We start from the raw sequence: 16,570 nt of genomic DNA, 5'->3' as shown, positions 1-16,570 counted from the left end.
ACAGAACAAAAGTCTTTCTGTCTTTAAATATCTCGATTTAAATAACAAAAAAAAAAAAAAAAAGAAAAGTATCAAATTAGATGAAAACTCCGAGCGGTATTGAATGAAAAGAAGGCGGCGAGCTGGCAGAAACGTTAGCACGCCGGGCGAAATGCTTAGCAGTACTTCGTCTGCCGTTACGTTCTGAGTTCAAATTCCGCCGAGGTCGACTTTGCCTTTCATCTTTTCGGGATCGATTAAATAAGTACCAGTTACGCACTGGAGTCATATTATCGACTAAATCCGTTTGTCTGTCCTTGTTTGTCCTCTCTGTGTTTAGCCCCTTGTGGGTAGTAAAGAAATAGGTATTGAATGAAAAGTTGCAAGTAAAATACCGAATGGAGAAGTTTTAAAAAAACTGCTTTTCGATGAGACCAAATTAAAATTACTGAAATTTCTTTTTAGCTTAGTCAAACAGTTCCATTGTGAGTTTCCACACCATTTTTGGTATTTTCTTGTTCATGTCAGTATGTGTAGATTAAGTTCACAATAGCTACACTATCTACGCGTATAAGTTTTGTATTATCTTATCTCACCTTCGAGATCCAGTATTCTCAAATTTTTTATTCCACTTCATCTTGATTTCCCTTTCATCTTTTACTCAACAAGTCAGTCCATATGCCTTATATAACGTTTATATAACGTTTACGTTAACACTTTGTATTACTTTATCAGTATCCTCTAACATTCAGAGGAATGATCCAAGGGCTTACAACAGAACAAACTCTGTTGATGATACTCAAAAGTGAGATCATGGCATCAAACTTTTTTCTTTTATTTGTCCTTTTATTTATTTCTGCCATTAGACTGTGGCTGTGCTGGGACACTGCCTTAAAGCATTAGTCGAATTGATTGACTCTAGTACTATTTATTTTTTTAGCCCAGTACCTGTTCTATCAAACCACAGAGTTACAAGGACGTAAACACACTAAAACTGGTTGTTAATCAGTGGTTGGGGACAAACACACACACATACACACCACATACATACACAAGCTCACATGTTTATATATATGATGGGCTTCTTTCAATTTCCATAATTACCAAATCCACTCACGAGACTTCAGTCATGCAGTGGGATTGAATCCGGAGCCATGTGGCTGAGAAGCAAGCTTCCTACCACACAATCATGCCTAGAAGGAAAAAAAATAACAAATAAAGGCATAAGAGCCATAGTGTTGTATTATAGCCCTAGCATTAGCAAGGTGTCTTTCGATTGGGAAATAATTGTCAAACAGCTTGGAATGGTTCACTTATTTTCAGATCTTCCCTGAATTTTTTATAACAAAAAGTATATGACATGTTTCAGCATAGTTTTTCATTACTTTGGAAACTTCGTTGTGAAAATAGTATAAAGAAAACTAAAATCTACTGCAGTCGTTGGTTTCGGTTAGATTGTCAACATTCCTATTAAAAAAAAAAAAAAAATCAAGTAGGACTGGATCTCTTCCTGTCAGGTGTCCCGGATGAACCAACTTCACGACAGGTGCAGATGAGGGCAGCTGCATCGAACTGTCTCATGCACCAAATGGCAGTTGCTAAAAAGCATTCGTGAAGTAAAATCATGTAGCAACACCAAATGGCGGTGCCCCAGCATGGCCACAGCTCATGAGCTGAAACTAGATAAAATAAAATTAAAAATATAAAACACAATGATGACACACAGGTAATTGACTATTGACACGTCTCCCTCGAGGGTCATTGGGGTGCTTCAGCCATGGCAGCATATCTTGGGTGGGGAAGCCTGGCAGAGCCCATCCCTCTCCAGACTAAACTCAATCCTACAACTGGTCTGGATCAATGTGAAATGAAATGTTTTGCTTAAAAACACAACAAATCGCCTGGTCCAGCAATCAAATCCACAATCTTACAATCATGAGTCCAACACCCTAACCACTAAGCCATGCATTTCCACAAGAAATAGCAAAGTTTGTTTACTGTAAGTATAAAAATAATTAAGAGGTAAAGAAAAATAAAGTAAACAACGTTAGTGAGTAACTATCTTCTGATTTGTTTATCATATTGTTGTTCTCTACTCAGGTTTATTGCTGCTCTCTATGCTTTTTGTACTGCCACTGCTTACCTCCTTCCTGAGCTAATTTTTCCCCTTCCCTTCCATACAGTTACTCAAGGCAGTCCTCGCACTTGTTGGGTCCTGGATCCTGTCAAACTGTCCAACCCATGCTAGCATGGAAGACAGATGCTAAATTATGATAATGATGACAATATGTATATATGCAAGCATCCCCCACATGAGGATTACCTCGAGTTACAGGATTTCGGGATACAAGCTGTAATTTCATGCTTACAGCAACTCAGATTGCATAGTTTTATATTAACTAACTTAAAACTATATTTTCTTTTCAACTCAATAGCCACTTGTGTTTCAGTTAGGATGAAAGTATATTGTTAACAATTTGAAAAACCATCATCACTTTACGCACATATACACACATATATATTGTCCATAATGTGAGCATATATATAAACACACACACACACACTCACATATAAAAGAATGTGTGTGTGTATGTAGGTATTTATGTATTTGTGCATGTGTGTTTCTATTATCAACACCAACAGCAATAGTAATGTATAGAATGATGTAGATAAGCGAATGCATTTCAAATAAAAGCATATAAGGCGGTGTCTTAGTGCATCTTAAAAGTTGAATGAAACGTCTTCAATCTTGGGTCTATAAGGATTGAGTAGAAACTAAACAGCCACATGAATACAATTAGCAAGAACAATATGAACAGTACAACACCATCAATACCCACCCAACAGCAGTAACATGGTTTGAAATAATGGAATATTGATTATCCAGTCAAAACTTCAATTGAAGATTGTTCACGCCTAACTTAACAGACAATTTCCACATCATACAACACAGAGTAGATAAACAGAAAACTTTAAACAGTTAAATCAAGGGATATGAAGACCCTGAAGAAACTGCACCAGTATTATAGTATGGTTGCAATTACAATGGTTACTCATCAGTGCAGTTGAAATATGTGTAGGTCTATGTAAAGCTGTGTATATATACTGTAAATCCTCGAGTATAATCCGCATTTTTTCCCCAAAATCCCTAGTGAGTACTATATACGAGCTTAAAAATGAAAATTATTTTCTAAGCAATGTCCGAGTCTCTATTTGCTGTCTGGCAATGTTTATTCAGATGCAGTTTGTGATGTCGGGTGCAAAAATACCTTAAGTTAAGCCTGAAAGCAATGAAGTCATAAAAGAATCATCCATAACTTGCATTAAGCAACATTTATTAAACGTTATTACTTTTATTTCTCTATTTTCTGCAAACAAAATGCACAAAGAAGCTACATGTTTGCATTATGTTATATATATACAATGATAATAATAATAAAGGATGTTACCATATACATTTTTACAAACCAAGGACGTTATATAGACCTCCTTGACTCAAGTTAGAGAAGGGGTGCGTATTATACACAAGGTTTAGGTTTTTCAGTGGTGCTGCCCCCTAAAAGTCCCCTGCGTATTATACTCAAGGGCGGATTATACTCGAGGATTTACAGTATTAAAAGAATAATAGGTAATGCTGTGCAATGTCATAATAATCTTTATTATTCTTCTTCTTATTATTATTATTGATATTGCCCATGATGCCATACTGGAACTGAATCTGGAATTGTGGTTGGAAAGCATTGGCTAGGATACCTCACAGTATTCATCTCAATTGTCTGTGTTCCAAGTTCTAATCTCGCTGAAGATCAAGTTTACCTTTCGCTATAAAATAAGTTATCCTAGAGCAGTGTATCAATGGAACAGTTAAAGGGTCTAAAAGAGGTTTTACAGTACCTTTAGCCTCTGACAGCAGGAAGCTGTCATGGTGACAGTGTTGCCCAAGTTGTATCAGCTCAAATTAGCAGCCTTGTTTTGGGTAAACATCTCTTTTGTGAAAAAGTACATGTGCTAACAGACAACTTTCTCAAAAAACTTGCCCACATTTTTACATATATATGCAGGGGCAGGATCATTCTTGACTGATGGTAGTCATCATCATTATCGTTTAACGTCCACTTTCCATACTAGCATGGGTTGGACAATTTGACTGAGGACTGGCAAACCAATGGCTGCACCAAGCTCCAATCTGATCTGGCAGAGTTTCTACAGCTGGATGCCCTTCCTAACGCCAACCACTTCAAGAGTGTAGTGGGTGCTTTTTACGTGCCACCGGCAAAAGGGTCAGTCGGGCAGTACTGGCAACGATCTCGCTCAAATGTCTTTTCACGTGCCAGTAAGGTGATACTGGTAACGATCATGATCGAATGGTGCTTTTTACATGCCACCGGCACGGAAGTCAGTTTGCTGCTCTGGCAACAATCACACTCGGATGGTTGCCAGAGCAGCAAACTCTCTCTTCCATATATATACATGTATATATATTTAAATATGAAGTAAAGGCAGGTCTAGTATAATATATAATGTTAAATACTGTAATCCAGGGTGAATAGGGACAATAACCGGGAAAAAATATTTTAGAACAATAAAGTTGAGATGACTCAAATTGTGCTAGTTTGTGTCAATTTGAGTCATCTCAACTTTATTGTGCTAAAATATTTTCCCCGGTTATTGTCCCTATTTACCCCAGATTATGGTACATATACAAATATATATGCTTTGTGTATTCTCCGGTGGCTGCAATGGTGAAGCAGAGTATATAAGACTCATGTCGCTGGTGTTTTCACATTGGCAATGCTACACCAGTGTAGCCACCGAAAAATACACAACGCATATACATTAGTATATGTATTTAACAAAATTTATTACACTAGAGCTGCTTTTACTTTGTATGTAAATTTTCTCTTAGGTATGCAATTTCCAAGCATACCAGCGCAGGATTTTACAAGCCATTAACATATAAGTCATTGGACTGGCTAGCTGACTTGCCTTCAGCCGAGGCATGTAGGTGGTTTTGATAAGCCATAAAAATGGTGAAACATTGATGTCCATCACTCCCAAATGTGACTGAGGGTGTCCATGTGTCTAAGGTGTTTTAGCACTAGTGACATGAGTTATATACTCCACTATGCCATTGCTGCCACCGGAAAATACACAAAGCATATACATTAATATATGTATTTAACTATATATATATATCATCATCATCATCGTTTAACATCCGCTTTCCATGCTAGCATGGGTTGGACGATTTGACTGAGGACTGGCAAACCAGATGACTGCACCAGGCTCCAATCTTGGTTTGGCAGAGTTTCTACAGCTGGATGCCCTTCCTAATGCCAACCACTCCGAGTGTAGTGGGTGCTTTTACATGCAACCAGCATGGGGGCCAGTCAGGTGGTACTGGCAACAGTCATGGAAAAATCGTGTTTTTTTTTTTACATGTCACCGGCACAAGTGCCAGTAAGGCAATGCTGGCAATGATCACGCTCGGATGGTGCTCTTAGTGCTCCACTAATATATATATATATACTAGCAGCATAGCCCGGCGTTGCCCGGGTATGTAAGAGCCCCTAGTAGGCAACGACTAATCCCAATCTAGCCCTTTCCCACTAGGGAACGAAGGCGCATGTGTAGGTTGCAATGTCTTCTCTTCACTCCCAAATAACTATCAAACAGCTATCGATAATTCAACCCAACCAATTCCTACCAGGAAGAAATTACATTCGAGACTTTACCCCCAACACCGCCACTTCTGCTAATAGCTGCTGCAGCCGCGAATTATTCGAATACTTTTTTTGTTTACACTTTCTTTATAACTACCACCCCAAACGTTTTACCTTAAATTTTTGACGTACCCTAAGGGTCCTCGGACGCTACTTGCAAACTCTTGGTTTATTATAAACCGCTTTTGTCGTGTGCATCAAAAAACCTTTTCCATTCGTTTGTTCAGTTTGGTCACTTTTGACTTTTTCGTTGTTGTCACTTACATTGCTGCCCGCTTTTTTGCCGTTTTTGTACATTTTTATACATTTTGGGATACTTACCCCACGTGTTCCGAGAGTTAAAAAGGTCGAGTTGCGTCCCCTAGACAGTCTGTAGAAAATGTGTTGCATATAAAAAGCTTAGATTCTCGACCCATGTTGAATTTATCGATTTTTTTTCAGAACTGGGGGAACTTTTCAAAATTTTCGCTGCGTTAGTTTTGAATTATGACATTGGGCTATGTGTGTGTCAAGTTTCATTAGAATCGGTTGAAAGCCGTGGTCAGGGTGAGGGTACAACCTGACAGACACACAGACAGACAAACTGCCGTTTATATAGAGAGAGATAAGATATATATATAGGGAAAGTGTACGAAAAAAAACAAAAGACGAAAACAGGTGGTGTAAAAAACAAACAGATGTATTAGTATAGCACTCAGGAATAGAAAAAGTCTTTTACGTTTCAAGCCTACGCTCTTCTACAGAAAGGTACACAGAAAAAAAATGTGTGCAGTGGCTAACGATCTATCATGGCGTCTGACTCGGACTGCACGCACATACAATCACTCACAAACACACATATACAAAAGATACATTTCATGAGTTTTGAGACTTTTTTAGGAGAGGTAGTTACAACTAACCTAGATTATTGTAATTTTAGTATATCATTCCTGTACATCTAATAAGCTGACCTGCCACCTTTTGTTTTCCAGATTGAAATAGATGGCTGTAACAGTACTTTGAATTCACCCTTCTAAACACTGCTTGTCCCAGCTGATTAGTTTGCAGAATGCAATCAGGACACGAAAACCATCTGGAAGCTTGCTGTGTAATAAAGTTTTGTGTTACACTGGACAAAAATACGACAAAGATTTATGAAATACTTCAGACTGCTTATTGATTATCTTATAAGAGCCAAGCATCTGTTTTTTACATGCACAAAAGGGCAGATAAAGCAAGTCAACTAAAAAGCTTATGATGGTCCACTTTCCCAACAAGGGCATCATCAGTTGGGTTGGCGATTAAGTAGCCACCGTTGTTTTAAATTTAAATTTTTTAAAAGGTTTAATAAAAAACTAACAGCTAATTAATAAATAATGTATTCAACTCTTGTTGTTTAAACTTCTTCCCAATGTTCAACAAGATTTTAAACTCCTCGTTGGTAGAAATCACTGGATTTCGACTTGAAAAATTGATCCAACCAAGCTCTCAATTCTGCATCAGTATTGAACAAAACTCTGTGCATAGCATTTGAAAGAGATCAAAAGAGGCAGAAATCCATTGGTGCCAAATCAGGAGAGTATGGCAGCACTTCCCAGCCATACGTTTGAATGACTTCCTTGGTCATATTGGTGATATGAGTGTGGGCATTGTGGAGCAGCAGAAGAACTCTATGCTGCCAATTAGGTCTTTTCTCTTGAGTAGCCGTATTGAGTCGTTCCATCTGCTGAACACAGAGTTCCTTGTTGACTGTTTGGTTCCATCCAACCAATTCGTAATGGATAATCCCATCCCACCTCTTATTCATTATAGTCCTCCAGGCAATAACAGAGAAATTCAAGACAGGTTGCCCCTGGGAGCTTCTTTATGCTGGTGACCTTACCCTCATAGTAGAATCACTATCAGAACTAGAGAAGAAATTTCAGGTGTGGAAGCAAGGTTTAGAATCGAAGGGCCTTTGAGTCAATGTTGCAAAGACCAAAGTTCTAATAAGTAAGAAGGTGAATACATCACACACTCCTTCAGGTAGGTGGCCCTGCTCGATCTGTAGAAAAGGTGTAGGTAGAAACTAAGTTATACCCAGTGTAAGCTATGGACACATAAGAGGTGCAGCAACATCAAAGGGAGATTAACTGGGAAGATAGCTTTCATGTTTGACAGATGCACAGAGGCAATAATAAACACCACAGATGCACAGAGGCAATAATAAACACCACAGATGCTCAGAAAATAAATTCCATCACATGCCAGAGAGAGAAACTAGAAGTAGTTGATAGCTTCTGCTACCTAGGTGACCAAGTCTGTAGTGGGGGTGGATGCTCAGAGAGTGTTACCACTAGAATAAGAATAGCCTGGGCAAAGTTCAGAAAGCTGCTACCCCTATTGGTGACAAAAGGTCTCTCGCTCAGAGTGAAAGGTAGATTGGAAGGAATCCAAGTTAGAGGGAGACATGGGATGAGGTGATGAAGCATGACCTTCAAGCGTTGGGCCTCACAGAGGCAATGACAAAAGACCGAGACCCCTGGAAATATGCTGTGACTGAGAAGACTTGGCAAATAAAGTAAGTTCCCAGCTGTAATCTACACCAGTGTTGCATAACCAGCCTACTCAAAGGTACCTTGGATCGTAGGGCGACATGCCATGCGTGAGGAGACCTACTGATTCAAGTACATCAAAATCAAATAGAAATTGTAGTTGCGATCCCCATGCCAGTGGCACATAAAAATCACCATCCAAATGTGGCTGATGCCAATGCCACCTTGACTGGCTTCCATGCCAGTGGCACGTAAAAAGCACCAACCAATCCCTCTGGCCTCTATGCCGATGGCACGTAAAAAGCACCCACTACACTCTCGGGGTGGTTGGTGTTAGGAAGGGCATCCAGCTGTAGAAAGACTTCCAGATCAGATTGGGGCCTGGTGCAGCCCCCTGGATTCCCAAACCCCAGTTGAACCGTCCAACCCATGCCTGCATGGCAAACGGATGTTAAATAATGATGACAAGCTTCTTTCAGTTTCCGCCTACTGAATCCACTCACAAGGCTTTTGTTAGCCTGATTTTATAGTAGAAGAGACTTGCCCAAGGTGCAACACAGTGGGACTGAATCCAGAAGCATGTGGTTGGGAAGAAAACTTCTTCCAGACAGTAGATACAGCTGTGTGATTAAGTAGTTCACTTCCCAGCCACAAGGTTTTGGTCTGAGTGCCACATTTGGCATGTACCTTCTACTATAGCATTAGCTGGGTCAACCAAAGCCTGAGAAAGTCTACCTCAATAAACTCTCAGACAAGCCATGAAACATGTTACTAAAAAGCATGATACACACACACACACAAACTCCCATCTATATGTGTGCTTAGATAGCTGAAGGGGAGAATAAAGAACAAATGTATCAATATATCTACATCTTTTATCTTCTACTTATCTCAGTCAATGGACGTCAGCCAAGTGGAGGCGTGTGGCTTAGTGGTTAGGGTGTTGAACTTATGATCGTAAAGTTGTGGTTTCGATTCCTAGACCTGCGTTGTGTTCTTGAGTAAAACACTTCATTTTCACGTTGCTCCAGTCTACTCAGCTGGCAAAAATGAGTAATCCTGCGACAGACCAGCGTCCCATCCAGGTGGTGAATTTCTAGACCAGTGAAACTGGGAAACTGGCCCTTATGAGCCTGGCATGGCTCGAGAAGGAACACGTTAAAGGGTTTAGTTGAATCATGTGTGTGTGTGTGTGTGTGTGTATATACACACACACACATACATACACACATGTATATACAAATACATGTGTGTGTGTGTGTGTGTGTGTAAAATGTAGACATGATAACAGCTTGCCCATTATTAAGAAAAACTGATCTAAGTCAATCGATAAAGTAACCAGAAAACTTTACATCCTCTACAACAAGATCCTGAAACTGATGGCCTTTTTATCTTTTAGAAATGATATTTACTGAGGTTTTCTTGAGAGCCAGTCACCTGAAAAGTATCAATGTTGTAATCTTGTCCCGTTTCCGTCTGTTAACACCTTTTGCTCTAAACCAACGCTTATGTCTTTTGTTGTGAATACAAACCACATAAAGATCACTCAACTACTCTGAAAGTTACAGACCAAACAATGGTTTATCATATTGATTTTAATAAAGAAGTTTGTTGGTGAAGAAAACAATCAATAGAATTGACTTCCAGTACATATTTTGTACATATTTGATCAATCCCAGATGTGCAGTCAAACATGTTAAAACTTGCACATAAAATGCAGAATAACAATATTACTTCCTTGAATACTGTTCGAAATTTGTCGTTATCGATCTCATGTTAAAACAATTACAATGTACAAACCAGTAACCATAACACAGCGACTTGAACTGCTTGAAATATCAGTCAAGTCATTTCACACCATGCTTAAAAAACCTTAGGATAATGTAATCCTGGGCAATGTTCCCTCAATCTTTGTGCATGTGCATTTACAAAGGGGAAAAAATGTGCATGCATAAGGTTTTTAAGATGAAAATGTAATTTTTTAATTGAAAAGTTAATCATGTAATTTTATACTCATAGAAATATCCACATAAAAATGATGTGCATTTGTTTAGTTGGTCAACATGGCATTTGAGCAATGGCTACTCACATAAAGGAGCAATGAAAGACAAAAGTTGCACACAAGCAATTTTTAGTCCAGAACCTCAGCAAAAAAAATTTGAGAAAACACTATTCTTAAATTCACAAAGTCTGAGATTACCAAGATAACCATGGCTGGTAAGCATTTTATAATGGATCTGCTTGCTCAGAGTTGAACAGAAGCTAAATCAGAATCACACATAAAAAAAAAATATATATATATATAGGCCCCAAAGCCTTCAACACCATATTGTAATATTAAGTACTTTCCTGTTATTGCCAACCACTTTTTATAAATTTATTTGTAAATAAACTATTACATTTGTGAGATGGGCGTAATAGTTAATCAGCAAACTTTCAGAATAGCTCCAACTACCTCAAGAAGGAGGACAAGGAATTGGGTGATTGTTTAATAGTTTACTTACAAACTCCTTTGTAAATATAAAAAAAAATTGGTTGTCAATAATAGAAAAGTGACTAAAATTCTGTAGGATTAAAGGGACGTTTATTCTACCAGAAACCTCATCAGACCAGTTTGGTTGTTGCTGGTTATGGTTGAAACTTCATTGAGCAGCTGAGCTTTTCCTCTAAGGACATAAGACATATGTAGGATGACTAAAGGCAAACCACATATATCCTAACAAGTATTCTACTCTGAGGTAAAACACTTCTCATTCACTCAACAGAAATGAGACACTCATAGCCCTAAGTCTGCTCTGACTTAACAGTGGCAATCAGGTACAATCTACAGAATCGATGCTTCAGATACACTAAAGTCTCTACTTACTTGGAAAGCCTGCTGCACTCTGCAACATTTAGTGATGAATCATATGGAGTATAGTGTTACAATGTGGACATGTTACATTCTCTCCACTGTCCAGTCTATTTTAATCTGTGCAATATGGTTTCTATAGCTGAATGCCTTTCCTAATGCCAACCACTTTACAGATTGTACTAGGTGGTTTTTATGTGGCACTAGCAGCAGTGAGGTCACCAAGTAACTTGCTGAACAAGACCTCTCCACTGAAGTAGTGAGCAGTATTGAAAAAGGTGTCTTGCAGTACAGAAGTAACAAGGCTGCCATAGGTAGAGAGAAGGAGAGGAGAGGAGGGAGAGAGATGGTGAAGATGAGACAGTGGTGGGGGTCATACTCCTAAGTTACAGGGAGATTCATATAGTAAAGGGGATTGGGGATTGGAAAGCATAGGGTGAGCAAGATTTTGAAATTGCAAAAGGTAAGACGAAGAGTGGAGGGATTGCTGAAAGGAACATATTAAGTGCAGGTAGGTTTGTGAAGAATAGATGGAGAGGAGTACAATGGATTGTAAGTCTGAGGAAGGGGAGGGGGTAGTGTTGAAAGATGGGTAGTAGGAGGGAAGATTAGAAAGCAAATGACCATCTTTAATCAGGCACAGTGTATCTAGAAACACATTCTCCAATTTACAAGTTTGGTTTCTGTTTTAATATACATTATTACTATTTCAAATTCTGCTGGGAACAACTTTACCTTTCATATTTTTGGGGGTCAATAAAATAAGTACTAAGTTGAGCACTGGAGAGAAGGTAATCAACTTAGCCCCTACCCCCAAATTGTTGGCATTGTGCGAAAATTTGAAACCAATATATATTATTATTTCAAATTCTGCTGGCATCAACTTTGCCTGTCATCCTTTTGGGGGTTTTTTAAAGTACCAGTTGAGCACTGGGGTTGATGTAATCAATTTAGCCTCTACTGCAAAATTGCTGGCCTTGCACCAAAATTTGAAACAAATATTATTTTTTATGCATCTATGGACAATGTTCAGTTGCAGGTCTGCTTATTTTATATTATTTTTTATTTTATTGTATTTTGTGTTTATTATTTATTTATTCATGTAAGAACTCGTTAGCATTTTGCAGATTTGGATTATATATTTTTGTTTTGTATTTATTAAAGATGTGGGCAAAGAGATGAAAAATGATCTTCAGATGCTGAACCTCACAGCAGAGATGACAAAGGACCATGACAATTATTGATTTGTCGTGCTTCAGAAAACCCATCCAGTTACGTGAAATTAAGGCTGTAGAGTCATGTCACCCCCACCGCCACACAAAAACTTATGAATATCTCTCCCATCCAACTACTCATCTTTCAACACTACCCCCCCCCTTCCTCAGACTTACAATCTGTTGTACTCCTCTCCATCTATTCTTCACAAACCTACCTGCACTTAAAATGTTCCTTTCAACAATCCCTCCACTCTCCGTCTTACCTTTTGCAATTTCAAAATCTTGCTCACCCTATGCTTTCCAATCCCCAATCCCCTTTACTTTATGAATCTTCCTGTAACTTAGGAGTATGACCCCACCACTGTCTCATCTTCACCATCTCTCTCTCTCTCCTCTCCTTCTCTCTACCTATGGCAGCCTTGTTACTTCTGTACCGCAAGACACCTTTTTCAATACTGCTCACTACTTCAGTGGAGAGGTCTTGTCGAGCAAGTTACTTGGTGACCTCACTGCTGCTGGTGCCACATAAAAACCACCATGTACAATCTGTAAAGTGGTTGGCATTAGGAAAGGCATTCAGCTATAGAAACCATGTCAAAGTAGACAGCAAAGCTTGATGCAGCCTTGCTAGTTCCTGTTGAACCATCCAAACTCTGCCAGCATGGAAGGTCAACATTAAATGATGATGAGGGGAAGGATGTAATTGGAGAGAGATTTGGCTGCTATTTCTAGCAGATCGAGCGATCATATCGAAGCATCCTTGAAATAATATTGGTGACCGAAAAAGGAGGCAGGTTTGTGAATTATTCTCTTCCAAATTTGTGGACTTGGCCAGACCCCAAAGGATACAGTAAAAGTAACCTTTTACTCTGCAGTTAATAGCGCACATACTAATACACAGTGATAGAAATAGGGCAGTGCATGCAGGGAGGGACTGTGTTCGCCAATGTCTCAACTCACCTTCCCAAACTCAGTCTCTCGGACCATAGCGTACCCCTTGTCCTTATTCCCCTTATCTATCACAGTTCAAATACATTGGTGGTGGAGTAGCAACTAGTCAGGAGATTTATGTAGTAGCCGTGTAGCCAACCCATTTCTAGGATGAGTAGATGAGGTAGTATCTTTATAATAATGTATATATATATTTATATTGGATCTTCTCGGTTTGAATGGCAGTTTTTAACAATTTCTAGGTAGCTAAAAAATTTTAAACTTCGTATACTGGTAGAATGTGTTTATAAAACATCTTTTTCTCTTGGCTTTATTGAGAAAATTCCATAGTTTGTAAGATATTTGTTGTTTTTTTTTCTTCAATATCTGCAATTTCAACCAATCACTGACACTATTGAGGTAAAAAAAACATTCTGTGCCGTATGAATATGTCCCTCGTTTAAGAAACAGATTGGGTTTATTTACATTTGTGAAGAAAAAAAAGATACCCTTCCCCCTAACCCTACAATAGATTGAAATGCAATAGATCGATACTAGGGTCATAATTATGGGTGACAATTTCATAGACATCGCTAGAAAAAACTGCCGTTCAAACCGAAAAGATCCTTTATATTTATAATATATCATTTATATATTTATATGGGAATCATAATACATCTTAAGGTTTTATTTCGTTCAAAGCTATTCGCTGATCCTGCCAATTATTGCTACTGCTTGGGAAAATCAGAGCCAAAGCTCTGATTTTCCAAGCAGTAGCAATGATTGGCAATACCAGCGAACAGCTTCGAACGAAATCAAACATTGAGAAACAAGTTCTCTCCCATGTATTTTATGAATTTTCGGATCTTTCTCCCTGTTAAAGAGTGTAATTCATGCAATCTTAATGTTTTCAGGGGAAAAATCGATATGATATTACATTCAAAATTACATTAATAGATTATAGAAAATATTCCTTTCTATTTGGTTGTGATAGGTAAGTAAATAATATAAACAACTAGTCTCGAAATTAATGCAGCATGCTTCACCTTAGCTATGACCATGTTTAGAAGTAACATGCAACACATTAGTATAAGGGAAGTAACTCTAAACAACTGCGTGACTAGAGAATCGGAAGTGAGATATGTAAATAATGTTGGAAACAAATACGTTTTTTAGAGCTACTTTTTATTTCTAATTTATTAATTAGTATTAATAAGCATGGAGCTAACGTGTATGTAACAAATATAAATGGTTTATGTAAGAGAAGATTAAGTCATAATTGCTTAACTCTAGAGATGTGACTTAGAGGAGAATCTATTGTTAATGCGTAACAAAGAATTACAAAAGTTATCTCGACGAAAAATTAGGAGAGAGAGAAGATTATATCGACAATAATACACGCAAGTGCGTTTGTGTGAGCCATTTCCTTTGGTTAGGCAAAAAGCCAAAATTTCGAGGATATATATTCAAGTTAATAAATACTGTAATATACTCCATTTTCAAAATTAGTGGCCAACAACCTGTAAAGCTTATCAGAATATTTTCAAAGTTATTTACTACTAAACGAGATATTTTATAATAAACAATAATAATATATATATATTATGAACAACAAAAACAACAATAATGATAATAGTAGTGGAAGATATAGTTTAACAGAGAATTCTCTTACGCGTTACTATCCCAGTAGACAATTTTACTAGTTGTTGTCAAGAAATGGTATCGTTATTTTTAAAAAGTACATGATAATATTAATCCCATAAAGTTTCTAATAAGATGTCAAAATTCGTTTGGTGAGGTTAAAATTATGAGCAGTTTATTTTTTAAAAGTTTAACGTAAACAAAGAGACAAGATAAATTCGTTCACACCGAGCGAGCTTTACATATTATTGGTTAATAAACGACTAAAAGTATAGTTCTGAGATACCAAAACGTCACTAAATAGACTATAGTTTTCATTTCTTACCTCCAAAAGAAGGAGAAAAAAAAAGTATAAGGGTTAATATCCGAGTAAACAATGAAATATTATAACATCTTACCTCGACACAACTGTCCTGTTTAGTTGTAGCAACGTGGCCCTGGCGTGCCAAAACAAGTCCGCGATCGACTCCCAGGTCGCATACGGACCAGTAAGTGTAATCTCCTGTATCCACTTCAGCTTTGATCTGTCCGAATTGATCACCTGAACTACCGTCTAAAATCAGCACTCGACCAGCAGATTTTCCGAAGAACGTAGGGACTGCTAATCTTCCGGGAATATAAGCTTCGTCGTTCCATTGTTTACCAAGACAAGAAAGTTGCCGACCGTACGCACTTTGGAGACAACAAACACCTCCCAAGTAACAGTCTGGTAACTTTAGGCGTCCGACGCACAACCCTGTTAGAGTGTATTTCGACACACAACTTTCCTCTTCAGCCACACAAAGATGATTATCAGGTGTCATAGCCATATCGGATATGCTGTACTCGCATACGAATTCTGTGACAAGTTTTGCTATTCTCGGAGGAGTAACGACTTTTGCCATTATTAGGAAATAGATTTATACTATTCTTTAGCTTTGTATATTTACTCAAGCATATAAATATATATGCATTCATGTATATGTAAATGTTTAAGTAAAGTATGGAAATAAGAAGGAAGAAGCTGCGAAATTTCGAAGTTTTGAGACAAGGGAAATAACTCTACAATACTTTAACAACCCCTTTCTATCTATTTCCGGTATTCTTTTGTGTTTTTCTTATAATATAGTTCCTGATAAATTTTAATGCAATACCTTAATTGAATATTCTAACAAAATGACCGATTTCTTATTTGTAATTAAGTACTTGCATCTTACGTTTAAACAAGACTCTTAGAAATATTTCTTTGGCTGTGTTTTACAAATATTCGAAGACTTTATAGAATTTGCTCAAAATATATTTAATGGCAAGAAATTGTTCCATGCTAATTATTCCAGGAATCTATAAGTTTAGACTTAACTGAAGAGAATGTGAATGTAAGTCACAGCTAAAAGAGTCATAAAAAAAAGCTATAAAAACTATAGATAAGTTATTAAAACATTACTGCAATTATTTTCGTTAAATTTTCGAATATAATTTATTATTATATTATATTATGATTTCGATAATTTGATAATTACAAATATAATACGTATGTATATGATGCATATATAATACAAAATATAAATCCCAAACGGAAAAAAACACGAACATGAGTGAAGAAATAAAAAAAAGGAAGAGGAAGAAAGAAAAAAGCATCAATTCAACATCAAGTACCTTAATTGGTCGCACACCACAAGATTCTACGGAACCTACTGAAGCGAGCCAACACGCACGCGGCATTACTACGGGCGGTGG

At 37.6% G+C, this 16,570-nt stretch overlaps 1 protein-coding gene across 2 annotated transcripts in view; it reads right to left on the bottom strand.

Annotated features, from left to right (window-relative positions):
• LOC115218653 overlaps positions 1–15,896 on the bottom strand; it is a 30,388-nt gene extending 14,492 nt beyond the window's left edge. For both annotated transcript variants that reach the window (XR_005001689.1, XM_029788577.2), the window contains exon 1: positions 15,253–15,896. Coding sequence is in view for 1 of the 2 variants with exons in the window: in XM_029788577.2 (XP_029644437.1) it covers positions 15,253–15,738 (486 nt within the window). In the remaining variant the exon portion in view is untranslated. The remainder of the gene's footprint in view (positions 1–15,252) is intronic.
• Between the last annotated feature and the right edge of the window lie 674 nt (positions 15,897–16,570).

Source organism: Octopus sinensis, linkage group LG13, assembly GCF_006345805.1.
Source record: "Octopus sinensis linkage group LG13, ASM634580v1, whole genome shotgun sequence".
Taxonomy (NCBI): domain Eukaryota; kingdom Metazoa; phylum Mollusca; class Cephalopoda; order Octopoda; family Octopodidae; genus Octopus; species Octopus sinensis.
This window is presented reverse-complemented; position numbering and strand designations above follow the sequence as displayed.